Source organism: Tetrao urogallus, assembly GCF_951394365.1.
Source record: "Tetrao urogallus genome assembly, chromosome: 1".
NCBI classification, from domain to species: domain Eukaryota; kingdom Metazoa; phylum Chordata; class Aves; order Galliformes; family Phasianidae; genus Tetrao; species Tetrao urogallus.
The window spans coordinates 191,590,015-191,605,347 of NC_136813.1; the positions used below are offsets into that span (position 1 = coordinate 191,590,015).

The 15,333-nt window shown below is 41.9% G+C and overlaps 1 protein-coding gene across 1 annotated transcript in view; it reads right to left on the reverse strand.

Annotated features, from left to right (window-relative positions):
* The window catches only part of CHCHD3 (coiled-coil-helix-coiled-coil-helix domain containing 3), a gene marked incomplete at both ends in the record, with an annotated part of 164,814 nt that overhangs the window by 3,302 nt on the left and 146,179 nt on the right, over positions 1-15,333 (reverse strand). Inside the window, one exon of the mRNA XM_079549075.1 lies at positions 2,850-2,985. Coding sequence (XP_079405201.1) covers positions 2,850-2,985 — 136 coding nt within the window. The remainder of the gene's footprint in view (positions 1-2,849; positions 2,986-15,333) is intronic.

Consider the following 15,333-nt stretch of genomic DNA (forward strand, 5'->3'; position numbering starts at 1 on the left):
ATCATAAAAGGCTCCTCTTTCTCTGTTATCATAAGAGAGAAACCTCTGAATTCTCATCTTGAAGCGCGTGTGGAAGAGAATAAGAAGCATTTAGGAAACACTTTTAACTCCTTGACAGGCTCGGCTGAAGATCTTCAACAAAAAAAGGTGTTTAAAAGGACTCCGAAACTTAATGCTCAGATTTATGCAATTTCCTTTTCCTGCACCTTCTGAACATGAATTAATTCGCCCTCATCATAGCCTTCTGAAAACATTCCTACCAGATATAAACTTCAGTTATAGCTTAAACACGTATAATTAATTAAAATCTACAGTTCCTGTTAAAAATAGCATAGAATTATAAATGTGGTAAATGACTTTTCCAGATGACGCAAGCATCAGCGATGCCAACTACACAGCGACCTAATATAATTTACTAGCCTTTATTTTCTTCTTCTAAGAAGGGGGTACGACTGTTTACGAGGTTGGATAGAGATAGGACAAGGAGGAATGGTTTTAAACTGAGACAGGGGAGATTTAGGTTGGATATTAGGAGGAAGCTTTCCACACAGAGGGTGGTGACACACTGGAACAGGCTGCCCAAGGAGGCTGTGGATGCCTCTGGATCCCTGGAGGCATTCAAGGCCAGGCTGGATGTGGATCTGGGCAGCCTGGTCTGGTGGTTGGCGACCCTGCACACAGCAGGGGGTTGAAACTGGATGATCATTGGGTCCTTTTCAACCCAGGCCATTCTATGATTCTGTGATTCTAGAATGTCTCAAAAAATAATTTTTCTAGAAACTTCACACTGGATTTTGAAATAAAAAATCACATTAAGTGAAAGCTTTGAAAATAATACATATAAACATCAACACTTGCTTGCCATGGTAGGAAGGGACCTGGGCAAAACCCACTGCACCTCTCACACCTGAGTGTGTGAGCATGGAGCTTTAGAAAGGAGACCCTCAGGCTATGACATCACGAAAGATTTTTATGAGCAGAGAGATGCAGTAGGCTGTAGAGTTCTAAAGGCAGTGAAGGAGCACAGGAGCTGAGTGCATTAAAGTGCATTAACAAGTGTGCAGGAGAAATATGCAAGGGTGTAACGAAGGAGGTAAATCTGAAAGGGACAGGTTGATCTCATTGATTTTTATACTTTATCACAGGTATCCTCTTGGGTCAAAGTTTCTACTGATGATAACAAGGTTTAATATCATGAGATGATTTCAGAGCTGCCCGGGCAGCCCCACAAATTGTCCTCGTCCTGCATTGCAGCACATTCACAGAACGAGCTGCAGCTGCTGAGCTTGTCATCCAGCACTGCCAGGCTGCCCATTCAGACAGGAGCACACTCACTATATAAACAAAGAATTACAATAATAGCACCCCACAAATGAATTAAGTGCTGTGGAGTGCAGAAACAGCGTTAGCACTGCAACTGTTGTCTCCCACCAAAATTTACAGAGCACTTAAACCGAGAGAAGCATTAACTCTAGGAAGATCTCGAGTGGTACCGGAGCAAGACTGCACGAGTTTAACTGCAGAAAGGTCAGAGTGAATGATGACAGCCAAATTCTTTCCAGTGAGATAGGGGTTGGCCTCTTTTCCCAGGTAGCAGTGGTAAGATAAGAGGTAATAGCCTTGAACTGTGTCGGGGAGGTTCAGGTTGGGTATTAGGAAAAATTTCTTCTCATAAAGAGTGGTGAGGCATTGGCACAGGCTACCCAGGGAGGTGGTGGAGTCACTGTCCATGGAGGTGTTCAAGAAATGCAGAGAAGTGGCACTGAGGGATATGATTTAGTGGGCATGGTGGGAATGGGTTGACAGTTGGACTGGATCATCTCAGTGGTCTTTTTCCAAACTTAATGATTCTACAATTCTATGATTTTCACACGCTCAAATATTAACTCATAGATTTTATCAGAAACAAAGATTAACAGATTTCTTTAACTACTTTCTACCTACATCTTTAGGTTAGATATTAGGAGGAAGTTTTTCACACAGAGGGTGATGACACACTGGAACAGGTTGCCCAAGGAGATTGTGGATGCCCCATCCTGAAGACATTCAAGGCCAGGCTGGATGTGGCTCTGGGCAGCCTGGTTTGGTGGTTGGTGACCTGGCACATAGCAGGGGGTTGAAACTAGGTGATCACTGTGGTCCCTTTCAACCCAGGCTGTTTTCTGATTCTGTGATTCTATGATTCTGTGATTTTATATGTGGCCTATAAGCATGTTTCCAAATGGCTTCTTTAAGAACACAACTGTAATCAACACATGCACGTCTGTATTTGAAAGATTCAAGCTGATTAAAAAGAATAATCTTTAGAAATGTTGGCTTCTTTTAACTGGAACATTTATATAGTACTGTCATTTCCCCTCTGCTGCCCTAATGAAGCATATATGTTTATAATCTAACGTAGCAACATGTAGAGTAGCAAACTGAATGTAAACGGGGAAAGAGCAGGCAAACGTCAGCATTAGACCCTGAATACTTAACTTAAAAGAAATCAAGACTTCCAGCTGGTGAGCAATCTAGTTTGAGACATCCATTAATTTGTTACTGAAAGTGGTGGTATTTATGACAAATAGTACCGCTTAGTTTAATCCCCTTGTTTGACTGCTAAACCTGCAGATACCAGGAAACATCTGCCAACAGTGTTAGCTCCTACACTAAACAATGGTTTCCCAAGGGAAGAGATGGAAACCCTATTATTTAAGTAAATTGAAAGAGGACACCACAGAGCTTGTGAGAACAAACACACAGGGAACAGTACTGCTTAACATGTACAAGGGACTAATTGGATAATCTGTTTCCTCTTATTTTTTTGCCTTCTATAATTACTCTAATAGCAAGACTCCTACACTCACCTGTTTGGCATGATTGACACAATGCAGGTACTGGCTAGCCAGTGCAGAGCAGCTGAGGGTCTCCTGAGCATGTTGCTGGTAACACTGCAGAATTTTGCCCTGAAGATCAGCACAGACTGGTTGAGTCTCATATCGCCTGGGGAAAGAAGAAAGAAGATTTTGGTTTCCTTCTCAGAAACATTTCGGGAGAGATGCAACTTTAAATAATAGAAGTGAGGGAGAACACTTTAAAGTCACAAAAGGAAGGCTGCTTTTAGAGCTGTTTGGGTTATAATCTGGGTAACATCAGACCCAAATGGGGAAGTGAGCTGCTAGGACCACAAGAGTCATCCTGATCTAGTTCTTGGTTCTAGCTGGCAGAGAAAAGCAACATCCAACTTCATATGAGGACAAGTTTTTTTTATTTCCAGTGTTGAGGCACTGGAACAGGTTGCCAAGGAGGTTGTGGATGCCCCATCCCTGGTGACATTCAGGGCCAGGCTGGATGTGGCTCTGGGCAGCCTGGTCTGGTGGCTGGTGACCCTGCACACAGCAGGGGGTTGAAACTGGAGATCATTGTGGTCATTTTCTACCCAGGCCATTCTACGATTCTGTGTTTTGAACTGAGGATCATACCGAGCATGTCTGATTTCACCTACATTAAGAAAAATAGTCAGAGAAATGCAGGACTCATTAAGCTTCATTGCTGTATAGTCCTATGGCCATACAGTCTCGCCTCTTGTTAAATATTGCTGCTGCAGAAGACAGAAAGCACCCACTGGGCTGACCTACAGAATACAGAAAACCTGCTGCCATCAGCAAATTACACAATCTGCTTTTGCTGATCTGATGATAGCCTCTATTTTCGGCACATCCTCCTCCCTTTCTCTTCTACCCATCACCTCAATTGTAACCCTGCTGCCAGATGTGCAAGTTATTTAGGAATTTTGTCTGTTTCCTTTACTGTGTGAATTAATTACTCTTGCCATCTTTTTGGCTGATGTAATACACAAAGGAATGGAAACTATTCTGCAAAACCAAATCTTTCTTGGACAAAAATCCTGTCATTTGTATTAATCTATATAATGTTATCCACACAGTGACACAGAATTGAAATAGAAATACAACTCCTATTTTGGAAGCAAAAGGTTGGCAAAACATTCAGAATTCCGATGTAATTTTAAGCTAATCAGATATTTAATTTATAAACAACTTTTAAGGTACTCAAAATCTAAAATAACAGAATGACTAAGGCTGGAAAAGACCTCCAAGACCATCTAGTGCAACCACCCACCTACCACCAATACTTCCCCAATAAACAATGTCCTTACTCACTGCTATACCTCTTTTACACCAAAAAATAAAGAATTTCAGTGGTAGGAAAAAACAAACAGCAAAAAAAACAAACCCACACTTGAAACTTCACAGAAAAACAGCAGCTAAGGTTTATATAATACCATTTGTCTTATGTGTGGCAACTGCATACTTAATACACTTTCCCATTTAACCTACCAGGAAAGCCTGACTATGGCTGTTCCAACATCCATTGCAGCCCACATTATTTTTAGTTCAATGAGGTCGTAAAAAGAACAGGACTTATCAGCAGCTGCATCCTCAGATGAATATTCTGTTCTTTCTTATTTTGCTGATTGGCCCGGGCAGATCTCTGCTTTAGTACAGTGAGAAAATGAAACGTGAAGCACAGTGCTGTTCCTTGGGGGAATTGACTTCTTGGCAATCACTCAAGATGTAGTACCAAAGAAGAAATGCAAAGTCTCCTTGATTTTACAGTATATACCGATATAAAACAGCTCTCTTACTCCTTTCATTCATTACCGTGCATTTGTGAAATACCTAAAACAGAATTTAAACACAGTCCCCGGAGCTTAAAACACTTTATGATCTGGAAGTTCAAACTTCTGCAGGCTCTTGTGGATGAGGATTTCCCCTTAATCCCCCCCTCTACTGCTATCAGCAAGCATTTCAAAAGCGTGTCAGGCATCAAAATGTACGACCACAAAATGCTGTACACTGACTGACTTCAGCAGAGTGTATGGCTGTACTGGGGTGAAACAGAAGTAAGAGAGGAAGCACTGTGGATGCTCTTTGTAAATGTGTGACTCAGCTCTTACCCTCTGTCAATTGATTTTTCCCTAAGCCATGCCATCAGCGCCCACATATAATTCCTGATTGGAATGTTCCAGTGGATACTTTACAGTGCCCACAGTACCAGAGCACTGTAAGACATGTTGATTTATTTTCATATCATCATTTCCCATTGGTGATGTTTCCAGCTGTGCCCTCAGCCCACTCCAGCAACGCAGTCCCAGTGCTGGTCAATGCAGCAAACAGAGCCACTTTCTTGAAGTCAACGAAGTCCATTTTCTTGGATTAATCTGTTCAAGGCGAGCACCAGCTCTGTATTGATCTGCTGTGCTTGTTATGCTCCCCTAATGCACTATTTGCACTTTTGGGAAAACACTAAATGAGATTACTATCCAACATTAGATGGCCATAAAGCATGCAGGGCAGGATCTCCCGTTCAGGAAAAAAGGCTGCATTGCACATTATGGTAAAGCAAGCAAAAGGTCTGTGATTGATTTCTGGTGGGTGATGGATGGCAGGACTCTCAGAACAGTCAGAAATGGCCAACAGCAAGGAAACTCCTCAGAAGGGAAATGAAACATCTCCCTCACTGATAGCTTCTCCAATGTTCCTGTAAATAATGATAATTTTACAGAATTTAAGAGTCTGGTGGGGTTTGACTGAAGAGGAAGCTTGTAAAAAAAGGTAAGCAATACAAAAACAGTAGTTATGAGGAATCTGCAGGGAAAACGTAAAGATTTTTAAGACTTGAATGGATCGAGCAATGTGGTCTGGTTCCAGACCTGGCCCTATTGAAGCAGGAGATTCCTCCTCTGAACTCACCTCGTGTTCTGAGGGGTATATTTTGGAATATACAGCGGGGAAGTTGCCCAAATTTTAGTTATTTTTTATCATTTAGGAATTTCACAATTGAATTGAAGAAAACAATTGGGAAAATACATACTGTAGTGGTCAACGGGGACTGAAGGACACTCTGACAGATCTCCATCCTCATTCAATGCAACTCAGTAACTACTTTCCAGAGTCAATACACGTGAAATTTAAAAAACCTTTCTTCTCCAGAGTCAATATGAACAGCAGCCTGATCTGCGCCCTGCACCACACGGCATGCTTTTATTAACGTGTTTTTATTAAGTTTACAATTACTCGATCTGCTTTCGCTTTCCCAGCTGCTCCTCAAGCATCTCATCTGCCAGCAAAATATTTCTGTGTGCTCCGAGGCAGCCACGCGCCCACCTTTTCCATCAAGCTGATGCACCACAATCTCATAAAGGTAATGGGATGAAGACACAAAAGAAAATAAGAGAGAGCTTTAAAAGGAAATATTCTATGCTAAAGCACGAAGAGAAAATTTAATGAGAGTAACTTTGTGCTCATCTAGCCTCTCTCAAAGAGCATAGCTTATCGTATTCCCGGGGGCTCTGAGAAAAGGAGCCCCTTCATGGCATTCAAACAAAATGTCTACTAAAGAGGAAATGTGAAATCACCCTGGTAAGTTTTGTGATAAAACTGACATTCTGACTGAAGGAACCTGAATGGCTGATGAGTTTCCAACTGTGCAGGTATCTGGCATAATCTCACCAGATCAGGACTTCAGGCAATTGTCATAAAATATAGAAAAAAAAATAGCAACAAAAAACCAGCATGGATTATGAAAAAATTGTACCATTAGATGGCCAGAAGTATCCAGGGCTTAATTTGATTCCTCATTAAAATGCTGACACTCATCAGAAGCATCTGTTCTTTGTGTAACCCTTGGCATCCAGTGCTAGCCCTGTGCTGCTCAGTTAAATGATGCTCTGGGTCTGAGGTCAGGCAAAGCACAGCATAACCCAACAATATGTGCGAACTCTTTCCCTACAAACCAGCATATGTGTGGCCAAATTACAACCCAGGGACAGTCTCCAGCACGTGCACTATGCTGGGTGCCATCCAGGGAAGTGCTAGCTTCAAAATCCAGCCTTGCAAAGGATTGTGCTACCTGGTAGACCCAATTTAGCAGCACAGGAGAACTGAAGCCAATGTCCTGACCTGCTTTACTTGCTCCTGCTGCTGCTATCAGAGCCCACTAGTGCTGAGCAGCACACAAAGTAACAAAAAAATATGTTTCTTCCTCAAGTTGCTTACAGTGTACGTAAAGAAGCAATGCACTGATGCATGGGAGTGCACAATGGATGGGAGGTAGTATCATGGGTGGTTCAGAGAGACATCAAACAGCTAACTGGGAGTAACAGTGAAGAACAATCATAGAATCATAGAATCACAAGGTTGGAAAGGACATACAGGACCATCTAGTCCAACTGTCCTCCTGTCACCATTACTACCAGGAGCCATTAAACCATATCTTGCAGCTCCTCATCCGGATGCCTCCTGAACACTGCCAGGGACGGCGACTCCACCACCTCCCTGGGCAGCCATTCCAGAGCCTGATCACTGTCTGAAGGAAAATGTTTTTCCTTATGTCTAACCTAAACCTCCTCTGGTGCAACTTGTGGCAAACAAGAAGAGCTTTGATAGAGAAGACTCTGCAACTCCATGGAAGGAGGCTGTGGTGAGATGTAGGTTGGCCTCTTTTCCCAAGTAGCAGTGATAAGAGGTAATAGCCTTAAGTTGTGTCAGGGGAGGTTCAGGTTGGGCATTAGGAAAAATTTCTTCTCAGAAAGAGTGGCGAGGCACTGGAACAGGCTGCCCAGTTAGGTGGTAGAGTCATTGTTCCTGGAGGTGTTCAAGAAAAGGGTAAATGTGGCACTGAGGGATGTGGTTTGGTGGGCATGGCGGGGAAGACTTGACACTTGGATGAGGTTTTCACAGAATCACAGAATGGCCAGGATTGGAAGGGATCTCAAGGATCATGAACCTCCAACCCCCTGCCACCTGCAGGGCCACCAACCTCCCCATTTAATACCAGACCAGGCTGCCCAGGGCCCCATCCAATCTGGTCTTGAACACCTCCAGGGATGGAGCATCCACAACCTCTCTGGGCAGCCTGTTCCAGCACCTCTCCACTCTCTCTGTAAAGAATTTCCCCCTGATATCCAACCTAAATCTTCCCTCCTTCAACTTAAAACCATTTCCCCTTGTCCTGCAGTTATCTATTCTTCCAAAATGTTGGTTCCCCTTCTGTTTGTAGGCTCCCTTTAGGTACTGAAAGGCTGCAATGAGGTCACCCTGCAGCCTTCTCTTCTCCAGGCCGAGCAAGCCCAGGTCCCTCAGCCTGTCTTTGTAGGGGAGGTGCTCCAGTCCCCTGATCATCCTAGTGGCTCTCCTCTGGACCCTATCCAACAGCTGTCTTTCTTGTACTGGGGTCTCCAGAAATGGGCACAGTACTGCAGATGGGGCCTCACAAGAGCAGAGTAGAGGGGGACAGTCACCTCCCTGTCCCTGCTGGCCATCCCTCTTCTGATGGAAATGTTTTCCAACCTTAATGATTCTCTGCAAGCAAGAAGTGTGAAACAGCAGACAGACAGTGGTATCTCCCAGCATTACACAAAAGGTGGTGGTGAGGAGATCATCCTTTTCTAAGATTACCTCATCCCAAAAGAGTGAATTCCACAGACGCAATGCTCAGTGAATTTGCAGGAGTTGTTGAACAGTATAGAAAACAGTTGCAAAACAGATAGCAGGAGAAAAAAAAGCATGAAAGGGCTCATGGTAATGAAGGTCCTTTCTGCTGCACCATTATTTTTAGCTCTTCAATTAATTTACTCCTTACATTAAATAACTTTTCAAAACTGTCTTTGCATGTGAAGTGGGTGATGACTTGCAAGTGCATTATGAAACATGTAAAGCACAAACCAAATGGTTATGTTCTTCTAAAGATCATTTGGAAGGAATACCACAATCTGATTTCTGAGTGTCTGTAACTGATGTTATGAAGCAGTCCATAATCAAACTGTGCCCACACAAAGCCCTCCAAATTACCATGTGGGAAGTGCTGCCAGCAAAAGTTCACGTACTGTGGAGTTGATTTCTTGCTTTTATTTACTCATTGACTACATAGTGAGACTTCTCCAAAAGCTGCAAAGGAAAGAATTTTCCCAACAAATCTCTGATAAGTGGCGGAATAGAACTACAGTTGTTCCTGCTCTATTACATTCAAAAAATGCCAAACGTGCATGGTGCCACTAAATAAATGACTTCTGCAGAAGTCTGAATACAACCTGAAGTTGGACTCTATGATCCTTTCCAACTTGGGATATTCTGTTTCTACAAACTTTGCCCCCAGAATATGTATTTTTGGTGCTATTAAGGATCAGCTTCAGTGTTAATGCTGTTCATGTTATTTTTAGACCCTTTGGCCTAAAATTCCAGCACTGACAAAAGCTTTGGCAAATGTTTGCCATCCTCTCATTTATTTCAACTCTCTGAAAAGCAAATATAAATCTGTTTTCAGCAGTCTGACCTCTGAAATTTAGGGATGCAGATGAGGAGGAAAGACACATTCCAGCACGTTCTTATACATGCACCACTCGAAGACAGACAACTTATTATGTCTAGAGTGCACTAAGTCAAGTTTAATACGTTGATGAAAACCTGGTTTAACAGAGAGGACTGGCAGACAGCACTTTGACCTTTTTAGGTGCTTTTTTCTTTGCCTGGTGAAGGTTAAGGAGGGCAGATTTAGGTTGGATGTCAGGGGGAAATTCTTTACCGTGAGAGTGGTGAGGTGCTGGAACAGGCTGCCCAGAAAGGTTGTGGATGCCTCGTCCATCCCTGGAGGTGTTCAAGGCCAGGTTAGATGGGGCCCTGGGCAGCCTGGTCTGGTATTAAATGTGGAGGTTGATGGCCCTGCCTGCAGCAGGGGGGTTGGAGGTTCATGATTCTTAAAGTCCCTTCCAACCCAACCCATTCTGTGATTCTGTGATTCCCACCTGGTAGGATAGGATAGCAGTTCAGCTTTTAATATAAGCAAAGTGGAAATGATTCCTTGTAGTGCAACAATTTATTTCTTGCATACAGGGAGGAAAGAGCACCGCAGAGATTAACAGAGAGAATTTACAATCCCAAATCTGGCAAAGCACATAAATACAAGCACAACTTGAGAAGTGAATAATTTCACATTTGCATGTACAGAGTTATGCACAGTCTTACACTCTTTGTTGGGCTGGGACTTCCGATAGGATTAAATCAGAATGGGGATCAGAAAAGATTTCCTGGTTGTGAATCCTAATTAGTCCAATGAACCAATTGCTAAGGTAAATTTTCAACATTTTAGGACATTACATTAAATAGACTAGATCTGTCCAGCCTAGAAAAAGAATTGCAAGTGAACATGAGGCAGTTGTATGAAATCATCAGTGGCATAAGGATTATTCCAATTATTCCAATGAAGTTTTCCAGTGAAGTTGGCCAATGAAGTTTTCTAGCAGCAAGTTTACAACTAAAGAAACAACTCAAGCATTTTCTAAACAACACATAATGAAAACCTGGAAGTCACTGCAAGAGGATACTGGGGTATCACAAGCACAGTTGGGTTCTGAAGCCAGTTATAAGGTACTGTCCATCAAAGCATTAAGAGCAAAAATACAATGTTTGGCTCAGGAATGCCACACTGCACTTCTTTTTTGAAGGTTAAATGGCATCCCTGTGTAATTCCCCTGTTTTTCCACTTTTCCTGAGATATCTACTCCTTCTGACTGCCTGATAAGTTAGAAGGACCTCTGATCTGACCTGCTGAGTCTGTGTGTCCTCTGAACACCTTCATCAAAGAAATGAGACTGCCATCCACCCTGACAGACACCATTACATGGAACACTTTTATTTCAATTGATATTCCTCGAATTTTATTATCCCAAATAACTCGTTAATAAAATTCACCTCCTAGAAGAAAACATGCAAACCAAAAGCCTTAAAATACAAACACCACCCAATACACCAACAAATTATTATACAAATGTACCTTACACACAGCTGGTCCTTGCAGCTGCAAGGAGAACCACATGCTGGAATTACCCAAATTGGGATGCACATTTTTAACCCTGGAGCTTGAAGAACAGTTTTCACTGAATACTAGGATATAAGCTTTAAATGCTAAAACAAACACCTACATGGACGACAGCAGTGCAAATTTCAGACTTCTAATTGGGCATACAAGCCTTTGTACTATAAAGATAATACAGCAAATATAATCTTTAATAAAAATCAGCTTGGAAAGGCTCAGCTTAATCTAGATGGAATACACTGTACCCATGTAATGTGAATACATGAGATAAATACAACAGAAAGAACTTCTTGATCTTGCACTGATTAAAACCAGCTTCTATTTTGGTAAATTAGGAAAGAATGATCATCTTGGATGCATGGAAGCCTGTCCAAGAACAAGGCAGAATGGGAAACAAACAAATCCAACCATAAATCTGCTCAGCCTGAATTGAACACAACCCCATCCATCCACGCACATGAAGTCACTTTGTGATGACTGCATTTCAAACCTTATTTTGAGTTTGCATGCAGCATCACTTGAGATCCGTCTCATTACTCCTCCCAAAAAGTTATTTAATGAAGACTGGCAACACTCCACTCGCTCAGCTGTTTGTGAGAAGAAAAGTCAGAGATCACCACAGCCAACGACACCAGGTGGTGCCATTTCTTAGCGTTATGAGTTTTGGGGTGCTTCCTGGCACTGCACAGGTCCGAGCAGTGCATCTTCCAAAAGGAGCTACAGCAAGCAGCAGGGAATTATTGCTCTCCTTGAATCCAGCTTGAGCTCATCACAAAGCAGATTCAGTCTTTGGGAAATTTAATTGATGCTTTGGCTGACATTTCTGATAGATGCGTGATGCCAGTGGTCTGCAGCCACTGCTGTTCCAGGACTACGTGGGTGTATTGACTAGCATTACATACTATGTAAAAATACAACAAAACCTCTCAAATTTCTAAAGAAAAAAGAACTTTTTGCAATAGTTTGAAATCTTTTTCTATACAAAAGTAGCGAAACAAGACCATGATAAACTATCAATTAAAATGGATAACATTATCATTTTAATTTTATTCATGCCCTGTGTTCAATTTTCCATAGTAATGTTACATCACAGTGTGTGTGAAAGCACATACACACAAAGAGTAGAACACAGACAGATCTGAGTAAAGACTAACCAACCAAATGAGCAGCATAAACCAAATACACAACTGTGGATTTATTATTGCTGTGTATTTCCCAAGGGCTATACAATTCACTTCAGGCTTTGTAAAGTCATGAGTAACATCATCATCCCAAACTCGTGATAATAAAATCTTCACAGCACCTTACACGACTCCACTAAAAAACAGCTTTCCTCTTATATAGGTGGTATAAAGTGTGTTGTAATAAGGAGACACATTTCTTATCTATAGCAAAGGTCAACTGCTGCACTAAATATGAAACACCATAGGACACCAACTCTTGGCACATTATTATCCAAATATTACTCTCTCGAGCAATATATGTTTAACTATTTTATTCAGCCATAAGAGGCCTGAAAGCTTGCTACTGACCACAAACATAAGACATTTTATGAGGAAAAGCAGTGTGCAGAAAAAGCAATCAACAGTTAAACACTTCAAGCATCACTGCTCCTGTGGGCGATGATTACTGGAGGGAACTGAAGGTTGCAATCTTAAAAGTTAAGAGAAAGTAAAATAAATGTCAATTTTTCATTTGGGCATGAAATTTTTCAACAAAAAGGAGGCTCGGATTCACTCTGATAAGCTACAAAGACTATGTGTGCTTTCCCAGGTCTTGCAACCAGGCTGTGGCGAGTCAATCTTTTTAGAAAATATCATCAGCTGTGCTGCAAAAACAATAATGTGTTAACAAACAAAGAGGAATAATCACCTTGCAAACATGCTGCTAAGTGTGTACTGGACCTTGTTGTAATATATCTTAGCTTTAATGTGCTTGTCCAATGCTCTGTAGAAATAAAGGAAAATATAATGAACTCAACATCCTTTCTAGCATCCCAGTGGGGAAAATGCACCGTGAACAAACCATGAACTGCACTTTGAGAGAAGAGTTGTGAAGCACAGCATTCAAGTTTCATTCTGTTATTTTTCCTGCTGTGGTTCCATGGGGCTGTTTTAAGACATGATAGTACTGGAAAAGCAGTTAAACACCGGAAGGGTGGGGTGTATTGCCAGTGCCATCTCACATCTTACAAAGGTCTCCTTAATACATTCACTGTACACTGACAGAATTAATTAGGCACTTAGCTACACGACTGAACTTTTACCTGATCCAAAGAAGTCATTTTAACCCTTTGTGTTTTATAATTTTATAGTGTATGATTTCTAAGGCCCTATTTTTCACCAAGGTCTCATATAGTTGGGTGGTGCAACGCTTTTGTGTTTTATGACATTGGTGTCATCTGCAAACTTGTTGAAGTTTGATCATTGATGTCACTGATGAAGATGTTAACTGACCCCTGAGGGACACCACCACGTGCCACTGATCCCCATCTGGACATTGAGCCATTGACCATCACTCTCTGGGTATGTTCTCACAACCAGCTCCTCATCTATTGAACAGTCCACCCAACAAATCCATATCTTTCCAAATTGGAGAGAAGGATGTTGTGGGGGGCCATGTCAAAGGCCTTACTGAAGTCCAGATAGATGACACCAGTGGCTGTTCCCTTTGTCTAGAAAGACAGTTATGCCATCATAGAAGGCTATTAAGTTGATCAGGCAGGCCCTTGGCTGAGCCATGCTGGTTATCCTGTACCACCTCCCTCTCTTCCATGTGCCTTAGCATAGCTTCCAGGAGCATCTGCTCCATGATCTTGGAGGTTGACAGGTCAGTAGCTCCCTGGGTCATCCTTTCTAGGATTTTCACTAGTCCTACTGCTAATTGCTACTAAATACTAAGAGATTCCTCCTGTTCTGGCACACTTCCTTACAGAAGGAAAGAGAAATAAAGTAATTCTCCTTGTAATCCTCTACAGCTTGAAACTGGCGATCTCCACCACTATGCTGGGGGTCTGGGTTTGGATTTTAAAGGGTCTAAATATATCACAGTCTGAAATAACCCATTCTGGAGAATGGGTAATTTCCAGTAAAATACCTCACTGATGGAAACGGTAATAGAAGCAGAATTTTTTTTCTGAACATCTTTCGTCTTCCTCCCAGTACCACCTCTGGAATGCACAAGTAGTTGAAACTGGAATCCTCTCCTTCATTTTGTGGAGTAAAGATGGCACAAAGCACAGAGGTCTTCTCTGGGGTAGCGCCTATCTGAAACAGTAGGATTTTATCATCCTTACACACTTGATGGGAAAGGTTGGTCCACCTTAACATGGTGAGTGAAAGCATCCTAGCGAAGGTAAATAGAGCTCAGAGAGACAATAATGAAGATAATTATACTTAGTTATTGTTTGGTCTACTTACGGCCCTATTTTATAATGCTACTGCCAGCAGAGCTATTTTATGTGATGTCTTTTTCATGTAGCAACCTTTTCATAAATCAAAGGAAAAGCAATACGAGGCAGTTTCTCCTGCAGCCTGTTTGACAATAAAAGTTAACACTGAACCCTGGCTGTTATCAATCTTCATAAACGTGTCCATGATACGGCAAGCCTGTTCCATATTACACTGAGTTTGTTACTAATGCATGCAGAGGAGCAGCCCAGTGGCTCAATGTATCTCTTAAATGGCTGGAAACTGGGACCTGTGCTAAATGCCAAGGAAAGTTTTGAAGATATAACTGTTTCTCTCAATTTCTTTAATATTAGATAAAATGATCGTCCTTTTCAGTGACCCAGAGTGTTTTACACCTGAGCACTTAACAGAAAGTTTGACAGAGTCACAAACTTATTACAGCAGTACAGATGCCCTATTAAGGAGAGAAAGGAGTAGTGCATGATACAGGATATATTTGGATATTACCTGAAAAACTCAGTTTACAATGCATACACAGAACAAGAGCTGATGGTGGAGTTTGACTTTCACACATATTCATACTGCAAGTAACCAAAAAGAAGCAATAAAACTTTATTTGCCTAAACATAAGAGTTAGCAGGTACCTGAAGACTGCTCCTGTTTGACACAGAATTACTTTATGTATAGAGAAGGACCAAAAGGTCTTCAGATTTCATAGAATCATAGATTCATAGAATGGCCTGGGTTGAAAAGGACCACAATGATCATTGAGTTTCAACCCCCCTGCTGTGTGCAGGGTCACCAACCAGCAGACCAGGCTGCCCAGAGCCACATTCAGCCTGGCCTTGAATGCCTCCAGGGATCCAGGGGCATCCACAACCACCTTGGGCAGCCTGTTCCAGTGTGTCACAACCTCTGTGTTTCAAAGAAAGGCAAACTGCCATAGTGCCATTACATAGATTTGCTCTATCCTCAATCAGTTTTCTTTTAGAGCCACCAAAACCTCCTTTGTAGACTGCCCAGAAAAAGATTTGCAATGTCTCTACCT